At 47.0% G+C, this 27583-nt stretch overlaps 1 protein-coding gene across 1 annotated transcript; it reads left to right on the top strand.

Annotated features, from left to right (window-relative positions):
- Positions 1 to 839: 839 nt before the first annotated feature.
- Positions 840 to 19428, top strand: LOC148838186 (polyunsaturated fatty acid lipoxygenase ALOX15B). Its single transcript, XM_088911952.1, has 15 exons — positions 840 to 897; positions 5815 to 5986; positions 7672 to 7879; positions 9235 to 9316; positions 9627 to 9716; positions 11131 to 11246; positions 12497 to 12669; positions 12948 to 13091; positions 13322 to 13525; positions 14483 to 14569; positions 14815 to 14984; positions 15531 to 15652; positions 16243 to 16343; positions 17880 to 18050; positions 18292 to 19428. The coding sequence occupies exons 2-15, from the start codon at positions 5840 to 5842 to the stop codon at positions 18472 to 18474; spliced, it is 1998 nt and encodes a 665-aa protein (XP_088768078.1). The 5' UTR covers positions 840 to 897; positions 5815 to 5839; the 3' UTR covers positions 18475 to 19428.
- Positions 19429 to 27583: the final 8155 nt, after the last annotated feature.

Below are 27583 nucleotides of genomic sequence, written 5' to 3'. Positions count from 1 at the left end.
AAAAATGTATATGTAAATATCTCGCGCCACTTCCCCATCCTGTGACATTTAAGACTCAAGTGCATCGCTTGTATGACTCTTCAATGGCTGTCAGCTCTGTGAAAAACAGCTCGAGTTTTGGGTTACTGCGAGTGACATTTGCAAATTATTGGCCATTACGCGCTTAGGTTTAATGTTATCTAATATCGCCTTTTTCATATATATTATTAAAAAAAACAACAGGAGGAATTACTTTAAATGTTAGTCTAATGAATCCTTTTCATTTTATGTCAAGATTCAAGATTTGTATTTTTTGACCAGGGGGATTTGCCATGACGCTTTGCAAATATCTCGTATACTTCAAAATGAAACACCACCACGCAGTGTGGTGTTTGGCCTTTCCGAGTTGTGTTTATTGTGTTGTCTCTATCTGTCCTCCGCACAACAGCGATTTGGAATGCTCGTCGCCGTAAAACCAAGTACAGGAGGCACCCTTTACACGAAGGATGGTGGGAGTATGGAACAAGGTGCCTAGCGATGGTGTCAAAGCCGATACTCTGGCAACTAGAAGACCTGGGCAGGGCGAATGTCCTTATCTCGATGGCAGACTTCGACTTACGCACAGAACGTGCCGATGTGACGCGCCCTGTCAATGTCAGACATAGTTCACAAGATGCGCCATGTCAAAACCTCGCTTACAACCCCACCGCAAGCCAAAACAAACACAGAAGCAAACAGACTTTGACACTTTGCCAGAGACTTCTTTTCTGTTGTGCTCCCACAGGGCAATCAGGAAATACGGCAAACCACCCACGCACGACTCAGGCTCTTAAGAGCCGGCGGCTCCGGTCTCTGCGTGATTCAGCCCTGGGCTTCGTCCGGTCGTAGCAACGCCTCTCGCTCTCCTCGCGCAGCCTGGTAAGACCGCCCTGCGCCACTTTCAGCGCGCGTGCAGAATTATGGGGCAGTTGAAACGGACCTCAGTTAATCGAAATGTACTATGTTTGCTGCGACAGTTATGCGAGTTTTAGAAAAACCGTTAGGGTCTGCCTGTGCAACCCAGATGTTTACTGTCCCGCTCATTAGATGATATTTACTTACGTGTACCTTGTGTCATGCTTAGAGTCACCTATAAGATACGTGAATAGTATGACATTTCTGAGCTTCGTTCCGCTATAGTGAATACGGTATTGGAACTGTCTCGGTGTTATTTTTTTGGGGGGTAGTATGTGTATTCATGTCAGTACTGGTACTATAGGATTAAAGAAATACAAATATTTATGAGTATATAGAGTTTATAATAGTATATATACACAAGAAACAGGCAGGCAGCACGGTGGCGCAGCGGTTAGCAATTGCTGTGTTGGTTCAGTTGCTGGGGTGCCATCAGCGTGGAGTTAGTATGTCCGTGTTTGTGTGGGTTTCCTCCTACAGTCCTAAGACATACTGGTAAGTTAATTGGCTGCTGGGAAAACTGGCACTGGAGTGAGTGTGCGCATGTTTGTGTCTGTGTCTGTCTGCCCTGAGATGGACTGGTGTTGTGTCCAGGATTAATCCCGCCTTACGCTTTTAATTGGATGAAACGGTTAGAAAATGGACGGGCGAGTGGATGGTTTTATAGGAAGCGTGTCGCAAGGAATACCGTGTGGAAAGGAATCTAGGCTAAAGGAGCCCCAACACCCAGAAAAAGCAGCCACTCGCTCTGTAAGACAGACCCGTCTCCGTCTTTCTTCATGGCCGTTTCCCGCTCACCGCGTCTGTTAAAAAACAGTCCTTTTTTTCGCAATCCCTTTTTTTTCTGCTGCAGTTGTTTTTCTTTTTGATGATCTGGGCCCGTTTTGCTACAAGTGCTCTTCACTAGCGTGTTCGCTCGGTACATTAATCAATTTCCCTACGGGATTAATAAAGTATTATCTATCTATCTATTCCTCCATCTTCCTTGCCCGCTAACCGACTCGGCCGCCGCGCCTTCATACAGCAGTTCGTACTGAGCTGCAGCGCTCCACCCTCCGTGAAAGTGAGGGGGGTCCGGTACCCGGACACGGGTGGGGAGACTCGCCGCAAGGCCGGGGCAAGGCGAGCGCCTCCGCGCAGAGGGTGGTCGGTTCTGAGATGAGGCTGGCGCACGGATCGACAGCTCACGAACTCGGTGCGAAGAGCTGGAATCGCTTCTGCACGGCGGCGGCATTTACTGGCGATGGTGACGCCGATGACCTTCAGAAACATGAATTGATAAGACTGAAGCTTGCCGCAGACGACGCCTCAGGAAGCTTTGGCAGGCTCACTGCTGGTGACCTGCATTCAGTGTTGACTTGGTTTCTGAGAGGAGCTGTCTGAGATCGCTTTTACAGCTGATTTCTGTACTTGATTAACCACTCACGGCGGGCGAAGAGTTGTCATTTCCCTCCCTTATATCCGAAGATTAAAATCTTGTCACAAGTATTTGCAGTTGCAGCGCACAGACAGTCCAGCACAGCCGAGTGATGCAAAGCGGCTATATACTGTATTATAAACTTGTGAAATTATGGTCTTTCTGGGTCATTAATTTACGGTCATTTATGGCAGCGGAACCAGAAGCCATATTGGGAGAGAGCGAAGAGTATTGGACGAGAGAGAAGTGAGAATGTTGGAGTTCGGTAACGGACTATCTCTCTCAAGCAACGTGAAAAAAACTCCATGTGACCCATTCACCCCTCTCCTAAAAGTGGCATCACGTTCTAAGTCTCAGGGTCAAAATGCTTTTTGTTGCTGATGCTTCTTTTTCAGTGGCTGCTTGTACGTCGGCAGATCATTTTAAAAAGAATGTTTCATTCTCCGCTGGCAGTGTGATGAAACTGAATGTCACCTCGTCTGTCCCTGCTGAAAAGTCGTGACACATCGTGTTCATTCGTGTTGAGCAGGCTCGGCGCAAAACCGGCGAAGTATACTCAAGAAAACTTGACAATAGCACTGTTGATTCAAAGTACTACTGAATACATTTCATGTTGTCTGTCCCAGTACAAAATTACACTTTTGTCATTTGGGGAGGATAACGGGCTCTTTCACGTTCATTCAAAGTAAACTTAGCAAAAGCTCAAAGCTCTGCACTATTAAATGCGTGTACTATTAAATATTCCGTGTACAAAACACACCGCAGGTAAAAGCATATTAATCAGTCGAAATGGAGTGACGAAATAAAAGCTTTATGTCAAAACATCGTACCTGGAATACATACAGTATGAATCTAAAGTAGCCAATGACATTTTTTAACATAAAATATAATAAATTTTAAAACTGTAAAAAGGTTCAATTTTACTAACACGTGAATATTTTATTCTCCATGGCAACGTCTCTCCGCTTTGATAGGTTAGAAAGTGGGACGTCACCATCCCGCAAGGAACTGGGGGTAATTCCCTTCAGCGGAGTCGCTCCGAATCGGACTTCAGAAAAGGGCGCCCGTAAATGTGCGTATTGGGATACGGCCTGAAAGAGCAGCAGGAGCAGTTAGTGTGATGGGGTCAATGCGGCAGTTTGGAAAGGGGGTGTCAGATTTGCTAGAGGGGTTCACGGTGAGCCCCTGCCTGCCTAGCACTGCTCCAGCGTGCCCCAAAGACTCCTGTGCTGATGAGGCAAGCGAGACCCGGACTGATTTACATAATAGAGGAGATATAAATGTCCCCATATTTGCAATGGAAATCTGTCAACATCCTGGTTGTGTGTCTGTGGGTTGTCATGATCCCAGCTGCCTGAGCTCCGTCAGTGCACAGGCAGTTACAACTGTAGCCACCTTTCTGTCTCCCTGCCCTCCTCCTCTTTCTCTCCACATCTCGTTTGGCTCTGGGTGTGTGGAACACGCCACCCAGCCATGCTGTTGAAGACGATACGCTGGCTTCTTTCAAGGGTCCTCTGTATGAGATCCTGCAATCGGGGCAGGAGGCACTTCTTTACACAAAGAGTCGTGGGAGCGTTGAGCAAGCTACTGTACCTCGTCCAGACTGGCCCCTTTTCAGCATTGCAAGCCTCCCAGAGCTCACATTTCTCATCGCCCCGAGTGACACATGAGCCACAGGACCCACGTGGTGTGCATGTGGAAGTGTACTTAAAACAAAGAACAGGAGGGCACGTCTTTCCACAAAGGGTGGTGGGTGTATGGAACAAGCTATCCAGTCATGTTATTAAAAGCATTATTTTACAATGGGTGCAATCCCCCTCTATGAATTGGCTACATTACTTTGTTCTCCTCCCCCCCCCTCCGACGGCAGGCGGAGCGACGCGCCGGTTGGAGTATTTCTCGGTCGCATTTAATGGCAACGTCAGCTCAAAGATTTGGTTCAAACCACCAAATGGAGACGGGCGTGCCGCCAAGCAGACCCTGCTGATGCGGGATTAACGCTAGGATGAGAGATTTGAAAATGGGTGTTGCCACTGTCTCACTGTCTTGGGTTCAGTTCTGGCCTGGGAGTGGACTGGTGTGCTTGCCCATGGTAAATAATCCTGCCTTGTCCCATGTGCTTCTGGAAAGGGCTCTGGTCTGTCACCATCATTGCCATCTTATAACCTTTCCGATAACAAACAGATTTTGAACGTGTGTGTGTGACAGTCTTTTGCTCATGCACGTGTGTGTGTGCAAGCTTCTGGGCTGGATTTGCACTTTGCAGTCCACCACAGTGTTTGACTTCCCCCATGTGCTGACATGCTGTACAGATTGGCTCGTTCTCGCTTTGCAGCCTCATTTGCAACAGTAAACTGTATTTGCAGAAGGACAAAGACTCCATTGTCTCAGGGGGGACCTTGACTACCAGACGTTGGCCCTCTATTTCACGGCTGATGGCACGGTTTCTGTCGTGTTTGAAGGGGGATCCACCAGTTTCACCTCTCCCTGGGGCGACCCAATCTGGATTTCGCTGTTCATTCTGGTTTTGGGGCGTTCCACATCTTGACAAGTCATAGTCCAGTATTTAGGGGTCTGGTTTCTGTTCCATTCCCTGCCTTCACTGCTTCTTCCATCACGTCACTCTGCGGGTCGGTGAGGGCTTTATCTTTCTTGCGTATTGCTCTTGGTGAATCTCACCGTATAAATCACAAACGCATACATACGCCAAAACCAGCCACAGTCGGACTGGAGACGAACACTGTAAAAGAGAACTACTCTGTCCACAGGGCCTCTGATTGGATGCTAAATTCTGAATCTGCATTACGAGAGCTGTGAAGAACCTTCTGCTCAAAGAAGGCAATTTGTCAATTAATTGAATGAATCGAATGTCTTTTTTCTCAGACTATCTGGCAGAACACCAGTGTTATGCAGGAATATCATGAGAAGCACTGCTCTGGAATACTTAAGCCAGTTCCCCACAGAGACAGAGACCTGGGCTGTATTAGAAGACTGGAGGAAGGGACAGGAGACCCCTGTGGGAGGATTTTACAAAAGTCTTCAATTAAATTAAACCTTTATTGTGTTCTGGGGGGAAATTGTTTTACGGCAGTCCAATACAACAATACAACAAGGAAGACCAATACTGCCAACAGAGAAGACAGCACAACAATGTTGCAGGAAATAAGAGACTTATTTTATGTTGTCTGAGAGCAATATTACAGTCTGGATGAAAGATTTTTTGACTTTTACAACTGGGGACACAGAGATGTCTCCCAGACGGGAGTAGTGTAAATTCACAATGGAGGGACTGAGACACACATTCCATAACACTCTACACAAACCTTTGTTTTGTAGAGGAAATTTGAATTAATTTGATTTGACCCAATTATCTTGCTACTCATTTTCACCATTTATTCGCAGCCCATTACAATTTGATTACCTATTACAGCCTCTACCTGATGTCTTTTTGATTGGTCCTGTAGGCTCCTCCCTGGAATTTAGCCAATCATGGTGGAGTATTTGGTTTCTGTGACAACCTCAACCGCCCCCCAGGCGGGGTCGTTCAGCTCTGTTGGGGTCACCTTGATCGGCACAGAGGGCATCAGTCCGGAGGTCATCCTGGGCTGTGGGGACTCCCCCCTCACTCCTGGCTCGGTGAGTATGACAGGACAGGCTCAGGAGGCCACAGGCTGGCATTTCCTGCCCTCGAGGGCACCGAGATTGTCTTCACAGCCACTACCCTCCCAAATTATTGTGTTATCACTACCAGTCTTGAATAAGTTGTGTATATATATACGATTGTGCAGGAATCTAACATCAATGCACATAAGAGCCATTGATGCAAAGCCACCATCTGTGGGATTATGCCTGAATGCCTCTAAGTCAGAATCCCCCCAGAAAAGGGAAACAGTAGAACTTTTAGCAGCGCATCTCGGTCTGGCCAACAGTGCCTTGTACAGACGAAGTGCAGAGTGGAATGATACGGTGGCCCTGGAGTGCCAAACAGCTGAGGGAAGGAAGGCACACACGAGAAAGAATAGTAGCCGCACACAGAAACCCGTGCGCACAAGAAAAATCGAGCACGCACACCAGAAAAGAACAGTGCTTGCACAAGAAAAAGGACATGCTCTTAAAAGCAATGTGCACACAGAAAAGTATGCACGAAATCAAAGCACACTGGAAAGGGGAACGCACTCTAGAAAGAAGACAAGTACTTACACAATTGTGTCATAGTTCTTCCCAACACCTCTGGGTTGTAATCACGTCACTCATCCTCAATCATTTACTTTTGGAAGGGTGAAAGGTATCTTATGTTTTTCATGATCCTTTGAGAGCTTTTACTTAGCTAACTTTTCATAGGTTTCCTCCTTTTCAATTCTTATGCAAACATGATTCCATTGCATTGAATGAAGGACTAAGGTATGTTTAAGTCTGTGATTTACAGGTATAATTACCACAGATTTGTCACCATCAGCCTTGTCATCATCATTACTGCTTCCTATGTCGCTTAACAGTTGCCAGATGAATGGTGATACAATTCCTTAAATACTTGTGTTTTTCTAGTGTGCTTTGATTTTGTGTGTGCTTCATTTCTCTTTTTTTTGTGTGTGTATAATGATTTTGCATGCACTTGCATTTTCTAGTATTCCTTTTTTGTGTGTTCTGCATTCGGGGCCAATCTGGGATGAAACCGAGCTGAAGGTTGTTAAGCGCCACTGTCAAATTAGCAGCATAACAGACTAGGATGGTGAGACAACTCTAGGGAGTGAGCCTCTCTCTGCCACCTGCCCAAGTCCCCCCTACCCAGCATCAGCATCTCAGCGAGGTCTTGTGTTCATAGTGTAACGAACGCTCCAGGTTCTGTGTCAGCAGTGTGGAGAATCACAGGCTGGAGAGGAGCTTACAGTTTTATTGCTCGTTTCATTACAGTGGGTCATGATGATCATGAAGCAGAGAGAGAAAGTGCAGGAATCTGCTGGACACAGAGGAGGGATTCATGTTGTTTATTTAAAATGATTACTATAAGTTTGTCAATTGTTGTTTCTTTAAGTTGATCAATGTTTTTTAATGAACTTAAAGCTAACGCATTAGTAATGTAATTATCATATAAGGGAGGGTTCCTCATGTGTTCTAATCATACATCCATTCTCTGCGCTGTAGTACAGTATCTGACAGAATAGGGGTGGACTTGGTTAGATGCAAATTTAGCTATTCAAGACCCTGTTGAGAATCTACTGTATAGACTTTCATCCCTTCCATACATGATTGTACATGGCCATCAGTTCAGAAGGCAGCGTGCAGTGCAATGTCCTGATTGGTTGTATGTTGTCCCACAACAGACGTGTGCCTGTACACTTAAGACAGAGATCCCACTGGGCACTGTGGTGCTAATCCAGCTGAGGAAACAGGGAGTTCCCAACTTCCCGGACCTGGACTGGCACTGCCAGGAGGTCTGTGTGGAGACACCGAGTGGAGAGAAGTGTTGCTTCCCCTGCAATAAGTGGATCCTATCGACAAATGGCGCCATTGAGCTGTGCAGTGGGCTAGGTGGGTTTTCCCTGCTCACAAGAGAATGGTTCCACGAATACTGGACCAACATATGCCATCTGACTGCTTAATTACGATTATTAATTACTAGTATTAAAAAGCAAAGGAAGCGTTTCTGTGTCCCCAATCCTCCAACCTTGAGGTCAGAGGGGTGCAGAGAGGCGTTCTTGATCTGTAATGGTTCAAGACTGGTAGCCAGCAGGACATCCAGAGCTGTCCAGTCAGGAAAATCCTGTGGTAACTTTGGTGAAAAATAGGGCATTGTCCCGCAATTAAAGGGGAATATAAGATAAGATCACCTTTATTTAGAAATTCATTATCCCTTTCATACATTTATTTGGGGAACGTTTTTATGCCTACACAGTGCTTCTGTACATCTGAATACAGCACACAGCATTACACATCAGATCTATTCTACATGATTAACTCGTTACAACATAGTCATGACATATTGAACTCACCTAGTTAGTTACAGGATAATTGGTTTATACTGACACAATTGCATTTACCCCTGCCATTTATTTGTATTGATTGCTTTACAAATTAATATTTGTATCTACATTTGGGAGAGGGAAGACGTAGATATTCAGAATTAAGATTACAAAAAGGATCTGATATGATTTTTTCCACCTGCCTAATCATGGTTTCTTCACAAATTGTCTGCATTGGTGGAGTGGCTGAGTGGCCGTGGGACATTAAAGGGGCTCTTTTCATACAGCAGACTGCGAGTTGGCGAGGATCTCTCAGGCTTTTCGTCTAGGGATCTTACACGCCCCCTGTGTTGCGGAACTCAGCATCTCTCTGCAGCTGCTGTTGAGAGCTGGGTGGTTGGTGTGAACCAACAGTGGCAGTGTCTGCTCACTCTGAAGTGCTGTGAAGGACAGCTGACACACTGAAAACTTAAGGCTGCCTGTGGATAACTCGTCAGTTTTCTGATTGCCTCATTTCGCAAAATCCATCCATCCATTTTCGAACTGCTTCATCCAGGTCTGAGTTATGGGGGAGGCAGAGTATCCCATCAAGCAATGGGTGCAAGGAGGTGTACATGCTGGATGGGACACCAGTAGGAAAATTATCAGGCTTTAGCCTTTTTCATTAACGTCAGCTTCAGGCTCTACATACAATGTTTTCATACTAAATTGAGGACTGCCATGATGCATCAGCTTTTCATTGTGTGATCCAGTATGTCGGCCAGTCACTAGGTTATTTTAGACAGATTTGTCTCCCTGTGAGATCTGTGCATTGAAGTGTTCTTTGGTGCCGAATCACAGATCCGGTAATGTGCCACACACTCAGTGGAGTCTTATGTCCCCTTTCCCTCTCTGTATTTCTGCTCTCACCTGTGGTGTCCTCAGTGAGCACGCTGAGCTCAGAGACACTGCCGATACTGAAAGACCACAGGGCCAGGGAGCTTCAGGCCAAGCAGAAGATATACAGGTACCCTGTCTCTCTGGCTCTTTCAAACCTGTCTGTCCAGGTCTCTCTCCCCATTTCTGCATCAGTATACAGTCTGTCTGCATACTGATGATGTTCTTGTCTTTATTTCTTCTGTCTGGTCTTGTGGACTGCATGTATTTGCGTTTCTTCATGTGTTTGGCTTTTTGGTGTTTGTAAGTGGTCATCCAGTTTATCTCTGCTCCTCTGCAAAGGCTACTTCTGTCTGCACTTGTTTCCCTGTGCCTGGGTTTCTCACTCTCTCTCTGTGCCCCTGCTGCAGCTGTGTGTAATGTGTGTCTGTGTCCCATAGGTGGCGCACTCTTCATGAGGGTGTACCTCGCTGCATCGACATGACCAGCCTGGAGGCACTGGGACCCAATCTGAGATACACTCGTCAAGGGTAATGACCGACTCACGCGCATGTCTCTTTGTCATTCTGTCTGCCTGAAACTTACCATCCGCCACCGGCATCACGCATGCTGTAGAGAGTGGAACCACCCGCTCCAATCCCCCACGCTTCTCAAAGGCATTGAAATGACCTGTGTTTGAGCCTGGAGGTCCAGAGCTCTCTGATTTGGTGCTGTGAAGCACCCTTCAACTTGCCGAGCAGCTGTGGTGCACATTATTAGCACTGTTATCCACTGTCAGAGCTACTGAAGAAGGCTACAACAAGGGCTCGAATTCTGGGTCTCAATGAACATATCTGCTAAGCCTTTGGGAGGCCAGGTTCCAGAGCTGTGCTGTTACTGGTGACCCCAGTGTCCTCGAGTTAGAGCTCGATCTAACTGAGCTCCTCCTGATCCAGGCTGGTCTAGGAGGTCGGCCAGTCAAGCTCGGAGAACCCCAGTCCTGTGGGGTCATGGGCCAAGCTTACTGTACCAATTTCTAAGGATGTGGAACACAATGACGCTACAATGGTGTGTTTTATGGAGTGATTCTGAGCTCTTCTGGAATATGAGTACATCTGCTACCGACAGCCTTTTGGGGACAGCATGTCTCAACACCTCATATAACACGAACGTTTCTAGAGGAACTGGAAGAACATTTAGAGCAGGATTTTTCTACCGTTCCCCTGACCCTGGTATAAACCTGGAGAGGTTTCAAACGGCTTCTGCAAAAGGTGAATATTCAGGCCTCCCAAGTCCAGCACTGTATGCTGTTTCAGAAATTCTGTAGGAGAATGGACTTTTTGTGTAGAAGAATGCTTATTGTGGTCTTAACTCACCCAGCATGAAAGAGCTTTATGTATTTTAAAAATAAAACACAGTGGATCATATAACAATTGTTAAACAGCCTGCTCACCTCATTTGTTTATGCAAAATACTTATCACAGCATCAGGCTCCTCGGCTTCCTGATGAAAAGGCCATTCTCTTTGTGTGGTATTAGAAGACAATAAGTGTAACTAAATAACATTATTTTGGCAGTTACTATAATCTCTGTTCCAAATTCAGGTCAATGTATCTGTACTTACCCTCTCTCTCAGAGCTAGACAAACAGGGTGAATATCAGCATTACATCTTTATCTCTTGTTTGCTCTGTTTCTTTACAGTAATGTACTGTATACTGTAGAACTCTCAGTGCAGTGTTAATGTACTATAGTGTTTGGTGTGTCTGTATTAACCCCTTTCTCTCTCAGTGCAGTGTTCATGTACTGTCGTGTTCAGTGTGTCTGTATTAACCCCTCTCTCTCAGTGCAGTGTTAATGGACTGTAGTGTTCAGTGTATCTGTATTAACCCCCCTCTCTCAGTGCAGTGTTAATGGACTGTAGTGTCCAGTCAGTGTGTCTGTATTAACCCCTCTGTCTCCCTCCAGTCCAAGTACAAATCTTCACTATCTGAGGGGATTTGCAGAGAGAGCTGAGTCCTGGGGGAGCTTCCAGGAGCTGGAGAGACTTTTCAACTTGAACCACAAGGACAACACCATCGCACGTACACACTCATTACTCTCACCACCTCTGTCTCTCCTCATTCCCACTTTCATACTCTTCTGTCTTCTATGTGTGTAAATCCTAACTTTAAGTCTTCTGCTGGCAGTTGTTGATTGTTGTTGGCTTAGATGTAACACTCCTGAATATTCACCTAGTTTTTGAGAAATCCAACAAGATGGCCAAACCATGTGACCTACAGTATCAGGCCACCACGGTCCTTGATGCTTCGGGAAAAGGTAACCACTTTATAGACATGAATGTTTTGGCAGACTATTCATGTCTTTCCCTCTGTAATGGGGGCACAGAGCTAGACAAACAGGGTGAATATCAGCATTACATCTTTACCTCTCGTTTGCTCTGTTTCTTTATAGTAATGTACTGTATACTGTAGAACTCTCAGTGCAGTGTTAATGGAGTATAGTGTTCAGTGTGTCTGTATTAACCCCTCTCTCTCTCAGTGCAGTGTTAATGGACTGTAGTGTTCAGTGTGTCTGTATTAACCTCTCTCTCTCAGTGCAGTGTTAATGGACTGTAGTGTCCAGTGTGTCTGTATTAACCCCTCTCTCTCTCAGTGCAGTGTTAATGTACTATAGTGTCCAGTGTATCTGTATTAACCCTTCTCTCTCAGTGCAGTGTTAATGGACTGTAGTGTCCAGTGTGTCTGTATTAACCCCTCTCTCTCTCAGTGCAGTGTTAATGGACTGTAGTGTCCAGTGTGTCTGTATTAACCCCTCTCTCTCTCAGTGCAGTGTTAATGGACTGTAGTGTCCAGTGTATCTGTATTAACCCTTCTCTCTCAGTGCAGTGTTAATGGACTGTAGTGTCCAATGTATCTGTATTAACCCCTCTCTCTCAGTGCAGTGTTAATGGACTGTAGTGTCCAGTGTATCTGTATTAACTCTTCTCTCTCAGTGCAGTGCTAATGGACTGTAGTGTCCAGTGTGTCTGTATTAACCCCTCTCTCTCTCAGTGCAGTGTTAATGGACTGTAGTGTCCAGTGTGTCTGTATTAACCCCTCTCTCTCAGTGCAGTGTTAATGGACTGTAGTGTCCAGTGTATCTGTATTAACTCTTCTCTCTCAGTGCAGTGCTAATGGACTGTAGTGTCCAGTGTGTCTGTATTAACCCCTCTCTCTCAGTGCAGTGTTAATGGACTGTAGTGTCCAGTGTATCTGTATTAACTCTTCTCTCTCAGTGCAGTGCTAATGGACTGTAGTGTCTGTATTAACTCTTCCTCTCGCACCTCTCTCAGAGTATGTGAAATCTCACTGGCAGGAAGACAGTTTCTTTGGTTATCAGTTCATCAATGGCTGCAACCCATTCATGATCCGGCAGTGTCGCCACCTCCCGCCAAACCTGGCTGTTACCAACGAGATGCTCCGCGCTTTCCTGCCCGAGGGCTCCTCGCTGGAGCAGGAGATGGAGGTGCGCCTTTCTCAAGGATAACTGGGAGACGGGAGAATGGATAGATGTGCATTGAGCCCTGCATGGGACAGGGATATATATAGTGTTGAGAATTGATGTGTAGAGGACTGGGTGCACAGTGCTGAGAATTTTGATATATGCTATAATGGACTAGGGTACAGAGTGTTGAGATTTGGCATATAGACTGTTGAAAATATGGGTATAGGTTACAGGACTGGGGATGTGATTTCATATTCTGGTTGTCTCAGGGTGTTTCTGTGCGTTGATCTTTGTTGCAGCGAGGAACTGTTTTCCTGGCAGATTATGAGGTTCTGGAAGGTGTCCCAGTGAATCGACTCAATGGACGGCAGCAGTACCTGGCCACCCCTCTGTGTCTTCTGCACTGTGACCAGCAGGGGGAGCTGAAGCCCATTGCCATTCAGGTAGAGAGAGGACAGCGTCTAGTGGAATTGGGGGCATAGGGGTTTATTATAAGTGTCATATTTTGTTATAAATGATATAAAAAGCCTAATTTATGAAGTTTTTTTTGCCAAATTAACCTTGCATGGAATGGAAATAAGAGGGGATATATCTCTAGTGTGTTTGAAGTGATTCTCTTGGTCCATACAATACTGAATCTGAGTTATTCTCATCTCCCAACCCTTGCTCTCAGCTGCAACAGCACCCTGGGCCTCAGAACCCCGTGTTCTTGCCCTCTGATTCTGCGCCTGACTGGCTGCTGGCCAAGGCATGGGTGCGCAGTGCTGACTTTCAGTGCCACCAGCTGATCTCCCACTTCCTCAGGACTCATGTGGTAGGGGAGGTGTGCTGCATTGCCACCCTCAGGCAGCTGCCGGAAACACACCCCCTGTATCAGGTATGCTGATAACTCGGAATGACGAACACAACTAAATGCTCCAAGATTGACACAGCTACACACCGATTGATGATTCACAGGTCAATAGCACAAAAATACACACTGAAACACTGCCACACAGGTAATAATATACACACTAATACATTCCATACTTGTCAGGGATGAGGTTTCGCAATAAACAAGATTTGGCAGTGAATATCTCTGCAGTCAAACTTCCAAGAGAAGGCCGCTGTCAATGTTGAGAAACCAACGACAGTGCACAGTTCTCATGACAAATACAAAAACTTAAATCTTCTCAAAGATAAGGCAGTGTTTCAAGGGTCTTACTAGCCAGAATATATTGAACATTGAGTCCAGTCTCTTGGTGACAGGGAAAGGGGTGATTGTGTTGGAGGAGCCAGAGATCCCATGGCCAGAACACCCCAGATCCCCACCTTATTGAATCCTTTTTGCCATGATCATGGATCATGGCCAAGCAGTCTATGGCACTGGATTGAGGCTCCAGTCTCTTTGAAGGTGTGAGAGGAATCCCTCTGGTGAGACCAGTCTTTTTAAAGATGTCAAATATACCAGGATTTTAGGAAATTCAGAAAGAAAATCCCTAACCCTAACCGTGAGCACCCCCCCATACACTCAGGGATAGCCTAATCATTTGGCCAGTGAGTATACACCGTTCCTTCTGTAGTGATGGGACTGCTTTGGGTCTCCCTGAGGCCATGTTTGAGGTCAGCCTATGCACAGGGTGGGTTTAATGTTTGAATAGTGGCCAAGATGAGCGTTCAGATCAGCCAGTGTCCTGTGGTACACACACAGACACTGCCGAGCAGCCAGAAGCAGGGGCATAGCTGCACAGGCTTACTGAAATACTGATGATGAAGTGAAGCACAACATTCACCTGCTGAGCGACAAGAAAGCCTACCAAACTTACTTTGAAGCTCTGTTGCCCTCCCTTTCCAGGTGCTGATGCCGCATGTTAGTACCACTCTGCAGATCAATATCCAGGCGCGAGCCTCACTCCTGGCACCAGGGGGCGTGTTTGACAAGGTGAGCACAGGTGCTCCCTGGCCATAATGTGATGGTTGCTCCTCTCTCTTTAAGCCCCACAGTGAATGTATTACTAGACTGCAGTTGGACAGACACTTCACACCTGTTAAGCAGCCCAAATTTACTATCACCCTTTATTCAAAATCTTGCTGCATCATAAATTGTGTTCTGTACTGAAGGTTTTATAGACTCTAGCTTTGTTCTTTGTTGTATTGCTGTGTCTTTTGATCATGTCATTTCCCCAGTCTGTTGCCTGTGGTCTGGAGGGGGTGTCCGCCTTGCTTCGCAGAGCAACAGAGCGCCTGTGCTACAGCGCCCTCTGTCTGCCGGAGGACTTGCAGGAGCGAGGGATCGACAAGCTGCCCCACAACTACTTCGCACTGGATGGACTGAGAGTGTGGGGGGCCATCAAAAGGTACGGTGAGAGAGGAAAAGACAGGCTCTGGCACTCAGAGGTGGGCAAAAGAAAGAAAAGCTGTTCAAATACTTCCCTGCAAGGTGAAAGAGGTAAAGGGTCACTAGCAATCTTTTTTAGATCTGCTGCTGGAGGAATAGGACACTGAGAGGCTGAGTAGAAACACTCTCTACTCTAATGAAATGAAATTACACATGAGGTACAAGTATACCCAAAACAAGCAGTTTTATCTCTTTTACATTTGAAAAAAGATGCTTTTTGAGTCCTTACAAAGCCCATTTATTTGATGTGAGGACTTTCTCAGATTGGTCCTCATGCATCCAGTAATCTGTGCAAACATTCACAGCACTCTGTGTGGGAGACCAGTATGGAACACAGGATCTGCTGGTGAAATATTCCTGTGTAGCTGCACCAGCTAACAGCACCACCTGGTGCTGGGGTCACTGTTGGTCCAGTGATCTCCAGCCTCTGCCCCAAGCTGAGTCCATTGCTGGTGAATCGACTCGGACGAGCCTCAGCGATCTCTCTCTGTTGGGCTGAGCGCAGGTTCGTTCAAGGGCTGGTGGAACTGTACTACCCCAGCGATGCAGCGGTGCAGCAGGACTCGGAGCTGCAGAACTGGATCCAGGAGATCTTCGTGGAGGGCTTCCTGGACCGAGCAGAGTCAGGTCAGGGAGATGGGAGTCATACCGGGAGTGGGACTGGTGAGCGAGATCTCACAGTGCTAGGCGCATTCATCATCAAGTGAGCTTCTGCTGCTGGTTTGAATCCATCATAAAGCCTCCACATCCAGGAAAGAGCCTACCACAGCCAGTTTGACCTGTTAGGATCTCCTTGTGGTTAAATTCAGTGCTTTTTACTAAGAGCATGGCTTGGTAACTATTCCTCCGTCCACGCTCCTACCCAGTTTCCAGGCTTGAGCTACACTGTAGCGAACGGAAGCAAGATCTGAACATGTCCAGCATCACCACACCATGAATCAGATCTTATCTAGCCCTCACACTGCATTCATGTTATTTCTCTTTTCTCAGCTGCCCTGAGGGAAGTATACAGACCATGTCAGTTAATTTGGAGGGGATTGCTGGGGTGTGGGAACTGGAGTTACACTGAATGCCCCCTCCCTAGAGAATCCTGTGGTGTCTGAGGGTCTTCCTTTTCAGCTCACAGTAGGAGGGAATGTCCTGCATACTATGAATTCTGGGATCAAAGGGGCACCTCCACTCTCCCGATTCACCTCATGTCTGTGCTCCCACTGCAGGTCTGCCTCAGTCCTTCCAAGAGCGAGAGGAACTCACCCAGTTTCTTACCATGGTGATCTTCAGCTGCTCTGCCCTGCATGCTGCTGTTAATTTCTCCCAGGTTAGAAGTGCCTAGTTGTGGAACAATGTTGTGATCAATTGTTTTATTAGTGGGAGGGTTGATGAATTAGTGTGTGTACCTGTCTGTTTCCTTCTGCTCCTTGGCTTCATGTTTACACTTAACTCTCTGTGTTGTGGAGGCAGGTTGCATGGCCTTACTTACAAGCTTAGTTACCCAGACCAGAGCCAGGACAGAAGGCTCCTTGAACAAACCAGGTTGTTCAAGTCTCTAGGAGACTGAACTGGGCTGCTAACATTTAAGGGTTTTCTACTCTCCTGCTGTGCGTACTACTTACTGAACCTCCTTGTCCTCTCCATCTCTTGGATGGAGAAGTCAAAGCTGTTGTTACAGACTCTGAAGCTGCAGCTGCTGTAGTTTAATCCCTAGGCTATATAAAACGTTTTGGTTCAGAGCATCTGCTGAATGATGGCGTGGTAGCACAGTGGTCAGCACAGCTGCCTGGTGTGGAATTTGTTGTCTCCGTGTGGGTTTCCTCTGGGTGCTCTGGTTTCCTCCCATAGCTCAAAGACATACTGGTAGGTTAAGTGGAAAAACTGGGAAAATTAACCTGGCCCTGGTGTGAGTGTTTGTGTCTGCCCTGTGATGGCGTGGCGTCCCATCCAGGGTGTATCCTGCCTTGCACCCATAGCATGCCAGAATAGGCTCTGGTTTCCCTACGACCATGTTTTGGAATGAGTGGATAGGAAATGGATAGATGGATCTCTGAATGACTAATTATTATTGTTGTTGTCAAGTTAGTCCACCATGTGTTCTTGCTCCCCCTTCAGTGATGTCCTCAGGAAAATCAGGTCATCATGTAATTATTATCACTCCTTGGGACAGATCAGATGGATGACGAATCCCCTGCAGCAGGAAACCTGTCCTGGCAGTGTGCTTATGCAGCCTGCTCCTTCACAGTTCCACTGTGAACTGACCTGCAGCTGGAGACAGCTGGTCAGCCAAAGCAGGTGAAAATTTGAAATGTTGGGGCACATCTGGGCAGAGTCCACTGATCAAGCCGTGGGGCTGGGTCCCCTACGCCTACAAACAGAGCCCAGAAATCCTTACTAACCCACAGGTAGTCCGGACGTCAGTTTTGACTCATCCAGAGGACAGCACTTCCTGCCTTACAGCATCTTCCTGTCATCATGCAAAAGTGTTGGTTTTTACAAGCTAGTCCACAGGAAAGAGCATCACCTACTGGTCCTTTAGCACCACTCCCAGCAGCAGCCTGGTTTTCCTTAGAGATCTCCCATCCCAATCCAGATCAGGTCCAGCTCTGAGTAGTTTCATGGTGGTACAGTGTCTGGATGCTTTGTGCTCTATATAGGCTCCCTGTAGCTGTGATGGAGAAGAGAATGAAAATTGTAGGATGTAGGAAGACGAATTTCCAAACTGTTCCAGTTCATCTCACTGCTCGTCTTGAATTCAATGGAGCCCCCCCCCCCTCCCAGCTTTCCTCTCTCACCTTTCTCTCCATCACTTTCTCTTTTCTTCTCCCTCCGGATTCACCCTGTGACTCGTTCTCTCTCTCAGCTGGACTTTGACCTCTGGATGCCCAACTGTCCAGCCTCCATGTGCCGGCCGCCGCCCTCAGTGAAGGGTGCAGTGACCATGGATGAGTTTCTGTCCTGGCTGCCCAACGTCAATGCCACCTGCTCTGTCCTCATCACTCTGTCCCTGCTGTCCCAGCCTGCGCGGGATTATGTGAGTCACTACGTTTGGTGGATAGTTCTTCTGTACCAGGGTGATCTTCCTCTCCTACTGCCTGCATCTCCTGCAGAACAATATTTATCTTTCTGCTGATATGTCTGACTCATTTTCCTGTCTTACCCTCTTATTTTCAGTCCATTACCAAGCTTTCTCTTTCTCCCTGCTGTCCATCTATCTCTGCATCCATCTTTCATGAGAGCTGTCCCCGTCTGATTCCCGTCTCTCACCCTGCCAGATACCACTGGGTGAGTACCCGAAAGAGAGATTGTTCAGGGACGGCGCCCCCCGCAGGCTGATGGATGCACTGAGAAAGGAGCTGCAGGAGCTGCGCCAGCAGATTGAGGACAGGAACGCCAGTCTGGAGCTGCCCTACCCGTACCTGTCCCCCGATCGCATTGAGAACAGTGTGGCCATCTGACAGTCTGCGGCTCACTCCCTGTCCCACAGTCCCATCGGTTATAGGTCAAGCCAAAGTGTACAAGGATCAATATTTACACCTTTGTTGCAGATTTCATTAACACTGTCGTATCAAGACTCATGTTTGTAAATGTAGCCTCTTAACTAAGATTTTCACAGAGCATCTCTGGACCTGATCTCATAGCTCCTCCCACCTGTCAGTTTTAGCATTAGCCCCTCCCATTATGCTTGCATCAGATCTATCATTGGTTAATTCATAAGCCCCACCCCCACCACATCAAACTGCCTGCTAACCAAATGAAAAAAGTTGTAGGATTTTCAAGTGTGAATACCTGAGAGAGTAGGAAGTCCATTTACATCAAGCATGGTAAATGTAAAAGGACAGAGTGATTTAGAAAAGCTTACTGCAGTTTTATTGTTTGGAGCCGGATCCATTATTTGTCTTTTCCTCATTTAAAACTCCTGTTTTTGTATAAAGCATTTGAATAAAAAAATCTTTGTCTGTAAGTGAAAAGTAATCTAACTTTCAACCAACTAAACTGAAAACAAGATATATCTTTAAACTGTGCAAATTGATGACAGAGATTTCTTTGGAGAAGTATTCATATTTTGGCACAGTCGTTATCATTGCTCCTTTGCAGTGCTGGGGCCCCGGGTTCAATTTCACACTAGGGTGCTGTCTGTGTGGAGTTTGTATGTTATCCCTGTGTTTGTGCAGGTTTCCTCTCACCGTCCAAAAACATGGGAGATTAATTGGTTTCTGGGAAAACTGGCCCTGGTGTGAGTGTGTGCATGTTTGTATTTATTTGTGTGTGTGTGTGTTGGACTGGTGTCCTGTCCATGTACCCTGCCTTGCAACCGTTTATCGGAAAAAGTGGTTAGAAAATGGACGGATGGTATTCCCACTTTTATGTTCGTGGGCAGCTTTTGTTACCAATAAAGACATGCGAATCTCCTGTGTTGTGATGCAACAGTAATGTAGGCATTTGCCTCAAATCAGCAGCACAATTACCAAACGACCTGTTCTTCAAAGTACAAAATATTGTAACGCAACGGGGGCTCCGGCGGGCGCCCTTGCCGCATCTGGTCGGCCCCAACCCGACTGAGGCTCGAACCCGGGACTTCCGCGTCTCTCTGCAGCGACCCAACCCCGTGAGCTAAAGAGAGATCTCTCTCCAGCCCAGTAGCTGTAGTCCTGCTATCATAGGGAAGGGCGGTGACGTCACCTGCTCTGGTACGCCGGCTCTTACACAGTACCTGACGGCCGTAAGCGTTACACTCTCCCCCGCTTAAATCGCCGTCCCCGGCGAAGGGCTATCCCATCCCGCTGCTGACACCAATGTAACGCAACGGGGGCTCCGGCGGGCGCCCTTACCGCATCTGGTCGGCCCCAACCCGACTGAGGCTCGAACCCGGGACTTCCGCGTCTCTCTGCAGCGACCCAACCCCGTGAGCTAAAGAGAGATCTCTCTCCAGCCCAGTAGCTGTAGTCCTGCTATCATAGGGAAGGGCGGTGACGTCACCTGCTCTGGTACGCCGGCTCTTACACAGTACCTGACGGCCGTAAGCGTTACACTATATTCTCACGTTTTAATCGTTAGACACTTAAGTATTACACCGTAATCCATTTCAGTTACAAACAATACCATTACAATAAAGCTAAATGCTTAAATCACTCATCAGTACTCTTCACTCACCTCCCATTTTGACTACATTACGTTGCTCTGCAGTTGAGGATGACATTTTTAGCGATCCTGTTCCTTTCAAGTTTTCTCGTACCTCTCCTGGCCCTTGCGGGATTGGAGATATTTTCAGGTTTTCTCAAGCCGTGTTTCTCGGCGCAGGACAATGCTGGGGCAGTGCGGGGGATTCACACATTTTAGTCTGTAATTTCGACCTCTATTCTTCTGCATGTTCACTTTTAATTCTTAACACACGTTTGTTGACGATGTTTTTACTTACGTGGGCCCTCCTAACTCAAACCAATTAATGATTGTATAATAATGACACCTTCCGCTTTCAAAGCGCAGTGCCTTAGTACTTCTGCCACCTAGGGGTCGCGTTTATACAACGGTTTAACGTACACAATTGCAAAAATAGATCTGAGCGACCTGTGACAAAGCCTGTAAAGAGTCTAACTGGATACTCGATTGAGTATGGTTACCTTTTGTCTTGGAGGAGAAAGGTAGCACTCATCAAAAGTTGGTATAAAACTTTGGTCTCGGTCCCCTCGTTTGTAAATAAACCCCCTGCTTATTTCCGGGGCGCGGTACCTGCAGAGGCTAAGCAGAGCGAAATGTCTGGATTATTAACGGATGTTTAGTTGGTTAGTGCTGTTGTATTTCCGTTAATTTAAATTGTGGGAACAGTCGCTGTTAAACACCCCTTTTTCCGTGAGCCGATAACTATAAATTTGACCAGCATGGGCGGGTGGTGGAGGGGAGATCTTATCACCTGCAAAGCTCTTTGAGTGGAGTGTCCTGAAAAGCGCTAAATAAGTGTGAGGATATTATCATTATTACTTCCACCACTCAAAAGAAGCTTGTGGACTGCAGTAGCTTGATTCTATTTCGTCGATATGTAAGTCGTTAATTTTTATTTTTTATCCCGTTTTAAGGGGTACGGTCGCCGTCAAACACTTTTAAAAGGGGAACTCCAGGAGCAGGGAAACCCGGATGAAGCGGTGGTTAGTAGCGCAGATTCCAGCGCCAGAGTCGTTGCGCTCGCCTGTCTTCCTGGTGTGGTTCCCAGGGCCAGCGGCCCGTTACACAACTTTATTGCTGGCACCTCCTCTCTGCACTTTGGTGCCCGCGCCCTTCCGCGTCCAACGCGTCCCCTGGCGCTATAATCAGTAATCAGGACACCTCCTGTTACCATGGCAGCGGGTGATCTCCCGTAAATAGAGGCTTGCTGCCCATACAGATACAGACATTTATGGGAAAGCTTGAGGGCTAATGGGGGCTCTTAACTCATCAAGGTGTTGACACCTGCATGGAAAATATGTGTGAAGCCTCCACCCGGTTTGTATAAATTCCACCCCTCTTTTAAGGCCGTTCTGTGCCAACACACAGAAAAGCTGCAGCCTTCTCCCTTTTTATTGACTGTACAGCTCAAAAGCAACAGGGGGTGGGCACTGACGTTTCCCTGTCTGTCTTCCAGGCGAAACAGAACACTATCTGCCACATTGACAACTGCAGTGTGCAGCTGTGTAGGATTGATTAAAGATTTTCATTTACATTTAGCTTTGGGCAGAGACGTGCACACACATACACGTGATTTAGGTGTTCAAAATTTCAGGAGATACAGACAATGTCAGTCCAATCCAGGATTTCATCAACACTAACAACACTAACTTATGCCACAATAAGGGGGCACCAGCAGAAATCTCCTTGGAGGGACCCAGAGCCTATCCCAGCAAGCAGCAGACACAGCCCAATGCAGGGCAGACACAGAGACAGACAGGCACACAATTACTCACGCCAGGGCCGATTTTCCCAAAAGTCAATCTACCAATATGTCCTTGGACTGTGGGAGGAAACTGAAGCACCCAGAGGAAACCCATGCAAACCCAGGGAGAGCATACAAACTCCACACAGATGGCAACCCAGGAATTGAGCCCAAGGCAGCAATCCTAACCACCGTGCCACCATGCTGTCTCTGAAGGCTATTAGGTCAGAAAGCTGAAAACACATGGAAGCATAATCTCATTCAGATTTTTATCTGTGCTCTTGACACCAACCCCCTGATGATGTTGGATCAGATACCCGCAGCCAAAGTATGAGAAGCCTCTACTGGCTGTGCCAGACATCGAGTTGGAGATAATGTGGTGCTCTCTTGGATCTGAGGTCTTTGCTCAGAAGTCTTCCCTCAGGAAGAGTACTAATGGCCTGTCGGGTTAACCTATGAAACGCTGGTGTACTGTATTCTTTTATTCCTTTTTTTAATTGTATAATGTTAGCATGCCCAAAGGGCAGCCAGTTGACCTTGGACCACTAGAGTTGTTTTTTCTCCTTACTAAGGAGTTTTTGGTTCCTCTCCTCTGTTGTCTTCTGGTCATTTCTGTTCTGTATTCACAACATGTAGGGTCACTTACATTGTTAAGCGTCTTGGGGCAACCTTGTTGTGAATGGCGCTATATAAAAATTTTAATTTGAATTGAATTGTATTCTGTCTTTAGCCAAAGCATGTGGTCATAGCACTGGGGTCAGGTTATCGTCCTGCCCAGCCCCCTCAGAACCATAGCTTGGACGCAGCGCTGCAACAAGAATGACAATGCGTCCCCTTATTTTACTTTCACCCTCGGCTTGACCACTGCCCCCGACATAACAGACCTGGTGAGCTCTGGCGTGTCAGGACAGGCTCCTAAGTCATGGTTGGGCATCTCTGAAGGGGATTCCAGGGGCGCAGAACAGAGTTACACACCATCGCGTGACGTGTCACCCTTTCTGAAAGGGAGACTCCCTCTGTTACTGTTGTTAAAGCACAACTAAATCCCATTTAGGACCAAGAATTATCTTTACAGCACGTTATTACTTCAAGCATCTTCATATTTCTGTTTTATTACTGTGTTTATGGCCTTCCAGTATCTTGTTTCTGTGTATTTTGTATATTTCCCCTCTTTTACAGTCGCGTGTCCTTCATTCTTCGGATGCATGTTTGTGTCCAGCCAGTGGCACCCCCTGCCTCCTCCCAGTGCAGAGAAGAGCACGACAATGGGGGAGGGTGCAGCTGGACAGGAGCCATTTTGATTTATTTTTACGGGCAGCTCATGGCTCCACCATCATCCATTTATGTTTGAATTGCTTTTTTGGGGGGGAGCTCTGGATCTTTTTCGACTGGATTTAAAATGGAATTTCATCCATTGGCTTCTGTATTCTGAACTCAGGAGCTAGGCTTTTGTGCAGTGCATGCTCTAGCAGAGGAGAAGTGTGACTGACTGAGTGAGGTCCTCTCCCGAGCTGTTCCCGAGGTTGACCTGGCTGTGGTCATTCACAGTCCAGAAGCTTGGTTGCAGACAGGGTCAGTGATCACTGATTGCTGCCCATCAAGATGCCATTGACAGATCTGTCCATTATCGCCACTCCTGTTTGTTATTCCTTGAGAACTCCTGGCATAGAGTATTAGAAAGTGTATGGGCTTTACTCCTGTCGACACACAGGGCTCCAAACATCCTTGTTCACTCTATGCTGAGGACACTCTCACTGGTATTTCGGCCTTGTGCTAGTCTGATAACTTGGGCATGGGCAGTCTCCCCAGAAATCAACCACTGTTATGACCTGGGACAATACTTTAACTTCCTCTGAAAACCTAGCTAATCTGTTTTTAAACTTACATTAAATATGTGCAATAGCAGGCATTACTTTACATTCAGAGTTATGGGGGTCTGGAACAAACCACTCAGGCACATTGCTGAAGGAGACTCTCAACTTTAAATAAATGGGCTCTAGCAACCACAGGAGTAGGAAGGTCTGAATGTACCTTGCCCAGGCACTGTGTGTCATTTGGGAAGAATTTTCCCTGGCTTTTGATGTCCCAGAGCACCTGCCCTCTTTCTGGGTCCTTACGAACCGCTGACTTCTCTTTCTGGCAGAGTACTCAACCCCATGCAGCTGCACCTCTGATGGTGAAGGTGTTGTGCACCATTAAAACATGGATGCTTCATTAATCAGAGTTAATCTGAGGGTGTGTTACTGTTTTTAGTGGCAGCTCGCCATCGCTTCTTATCAGTGGGCACTGTGGCACACTGCGTTGGCAGAGCCAAGCTCGTGTCCTCCTCTGCTCCTGTACCCCCCCTGCCGCCCCTTCTGTGAGCAGGGAGGTGAAAGCGCAGATCTGCGGGGCACAGGGAGTGGCGCTGCCGGGTGGAGGTGAGTCATGGGTGTGGAGCAGAGCTGTCAGTTTAAAGGTCTCAGATACTTTCAAGAAACTTACAGTATCATCACAGATGCATCAACCACCCCAGTAGAGTGGAGATACTGACACATGTGGGTTTGTTTTGCTGAAACTCTGCTGAGCAGTATGTGTGGTGCTTGTCTCTGAGCTCCTTGATCATGGGCTCAGTTCTGTCCGGGGGACCTCCTGTGTGAAGTTTGCATGTTGCCTTCTGGATTGTGTCTGGTTACCTCCCATGCCCTAAAGACATTTGTTATTCAATCCAGCTACTGCTTGGATCCTACAGAATAATTGACTACCCCAGGTTATTATAATGCTGGGGCACCCCCAACCTTTTGAGGAGTGTGCAGACGTGCCAGGGGAGAATGCTGAAAAATCAAACCATCTTCCCTCCCGGGAAGAGATTCTGTATCCAAGCCTCATCAGCTCATCATACCACAGCTCAGCCTGGTTGTTGGGGTGTTAAGCGAATAAGACCCCCAGTCCACAGCAGGAATGAACCCCCAGCGATGCTGGACTGAAGCAACTGGGGTAAAGTGCTTCACTCAAGTTTCAACTCCAGGGTCCAAATCAGGAACTCGCACCCAGAAGGTGACACCAGGTGTCAGCCTGGAGTCTTACTGACTACACCCCACTGCCCCCTCTGTAAAGAGTAGTTGCTGGACAATTCACAGTTTCACTGTAGTGAATCGAGCACCTTGTTTCTATTTGCAAACTCTGCCCCTGGAAACATTTCTGTGTCAAAACACAGCAAAGAGTGTGCTGACTCCCGAGGAGAGCACATGAAACGCAGCATGCTGATAACACCAACAGCAGCAGCAGCAGCAATAATCTGCTGGCCTGGCCTAATCCTTTATTAGGGACATTCCTGCTGTGTGATCCCTACAGCAGCGTCAGCACTTTGAGGGAACACCGTTGAGATTCCTTCAGTATCCCACATCTTTATTACTGCCTCTCACGCCTCTTAATCATTTTACTGCTCAGTGTGCTGCTGGGGGGGCTCTCTCTCCTGCAGTGTTACTCATTCACCCAGGGAGAAAGGGAGCGTTTGTGTCCCAAGGATCCCGCACCGTAACTTCTCCCGGGCTGGAAAGGCAGTGTACCCAGAGCTGACAAAGTGTTTCTTTCAGGTTGCATGAGCGTGGCACTGTGGAGCTTTGAAGATCGGCGCGAGCCACACCGTCCCCCGATTAATAATAATAATAATAATAATAATAATAATAATAATAATAATAAACTTTGTTTTATGTAGTGCCTTTACAGATGGCTTCTCGAAGCGCTTAGTAAGAAGTCCCTCTGCCATTTGTCTTCCATCACAGTTGAGACTGAGTAGGAGAAATGAAAATCTCCAAGACCTGGGAAGAACGTGCCCCAGCCGCTACCGGCACCACACTTTCAATTTCCACCCAATTTCCACAGGACGCCTGTGAACTTGATTGAAACTTTTTAATCATAACACTGGATTTGGGGTATCATGGTCATGCATTGAGACCCTATGTTCAATTCCTGGGGTGCTATCTGCCTGGAGTTTATATGTTCTCCCTGTATTCACATGGGTTTCCTCTTGGTGCTCCAGTTTCCTCCCACAGTCCAAAGACTGTGGACTGTGCTGGTAGGTGAACTGGCTTCTGGGAAAATTAGCCCTGGTGTGAGTGTGTTTGTGACTGTGTGTCTTCCCTGCAATGGACTGGCATCCTGTCCAGGGTGTATCTTACCTTGCATCTGTTTACTTGCTAGGACAGGCTCTGGCAAAGCTCTCCCTTGCAGCTCTGAATTGGATAGAGTGGATAGAAAGTGGAGGGATGGGTGGTTAACACTGGATGCAATTTAAGGGCGTAAGAAAGGTGACAAATGAGAGGAGGGTTTTCGGTGCATCTAGTTTGTTTTCTAGCTCACTGAGTCCAGGATCTCATCCAGTTGTTTCTGAAAAAAAATCAGGGTACTGGGTTCAACAACATGGCTGAGTAGCTGGTTCTACACTCCCACCACCCTTTGTGTAAGGAAGAGCCTGACTGGAAGATCTCATCCAGCTATTTCTTAAAAGAGGTCAAGTTTTCAGATTTTGAGTAAAGAACTGCCTACCGTTCTCCTGTTCTGAAGTGTTTGTGATGAACACCCCCTTCTGACAGTCTGTCTTTGTAAGTTTGCGTGGTAAAGAGTTTCGCATGGTTTGGCGGCAATTATAGTACACAGGCTCCTTCCTTTGCCACTGTTTCTCTGAATTCATAACATCCAGTACGTCTATATTGCCATACTGGGCAAAGACACCACTGCGCCGTACTGCAGTGCGATCTGTTCTTGCTGTGGTGTACCGTGGTACAGTTATATTACACCAGCTCCACACTCCCGCAGGAGAGAAAACACTGTGGACAAAGCGGAGGTCTGCGTGTAGTAATACATATTCCCAAGGAGGTCACTGCTCTGACAGAATCCCAGCTCAAGCTGCGTCTCATGTACACTAACCCTCTTTCAAGCTGGGCTGCTGAATTCCATGACAGTTCTTTTCTCCAGCTCCTCCTCGATTGCTGATGTCATGTGCAGCGCCTGGGCGAATAAAGCAATTGAGGATCAGTTCAGAACTTGGCGTAGTGGAAGGATCAAAGTCCTGGAGCAGCGTGGAATCCAGATGCTAAAGTTGGCCACCTCTGGTCTAAGAGGATAACACAAGTCTAGCTACAGTATCACTCTCCCTTGCCCTGTTAAGTTATTGCTCTAAATGCTCTAACATATTTTGTCTACTGTTACATTAGTGGGGTGGCATGGTGCCGCAGTGTTGGGGCCCTGGTTTCAATTCCAGACTTGGGGTGCTATTTGTGTGGAGAAACTCCCCCTGTTTCCTCCCACAGTCCAGGAGTGGTAGGTGAATTTGCTTCTGTGAAAAGTGGCTCTGATCTGAGTGTGTGCACTGTGATGGTCCCATCCAGGGTGTACTCTGCCTCACGCCCATTGCTTGCTGGGATAGGCTCTGAACCCTGAACAACCCTGAACTGGAAGAAGCGGTAAGAAAATAAATGGATGGTATCACAACAATACAGTATTGAGCTGCTCTATGGCTGGTATTCTGTGTAGAGGATTTTATTAAAAGATGCTACACCATAATATCAAAGAAAACGATCGCTGTCTCTTAATGGGTATAGGTCTGAAATTGGTCTGGTTAAGTCTGGTGTTCCTCAGGGCGCAATACTGGGCCCCTTGCTTTTCAGCATTTACATGTTTCC

Source organism: Atractosteus spatula, chromosome 3 (assembly GCF_055471065.1).
Source record: "Atractosteus spatula isolate fAtrSpa1 chromosome 3, fAtrSpa1.hap1, whole genome shotgun sequence".
NCBI lineage: Eukaryota > Metazoa > Chordata > Actinopteri > Semionotiformes > Lepisosteidae > Atractosteus > Atractosteus spatula.
Note: the sequence above shows the minus strand (reverse complement) of the source record. Positions and strands in the feature narration are given on the sequence as shown.

Excerpts from the sequence above, each read along its gene's own strand:
- LOC148838186 (XM_088911952.1), top strand. The coding sequence starts at position 5,840 with ATGGTGGAGTATTTGGTTTCTGTGACAACCTCAACCGCCCCCCAGGCG. Across the intron at positions 7,880-9,234 it reads TGAGCTGTGCAGTGGGCTAG|TGAGCACGCTGAGCTCAGAG; the intron begins GTGGGTTTTCCC and ends TGGTGTCCTCAG. Across the intron at positions 15,653-16,242 it reads CCTGGACCGAGCAGAGTCAG|GTCTGCCTCAGTCCTTCCAA; the intron begins GTCAGGGAGATG and ends CTCCCACTGCAG.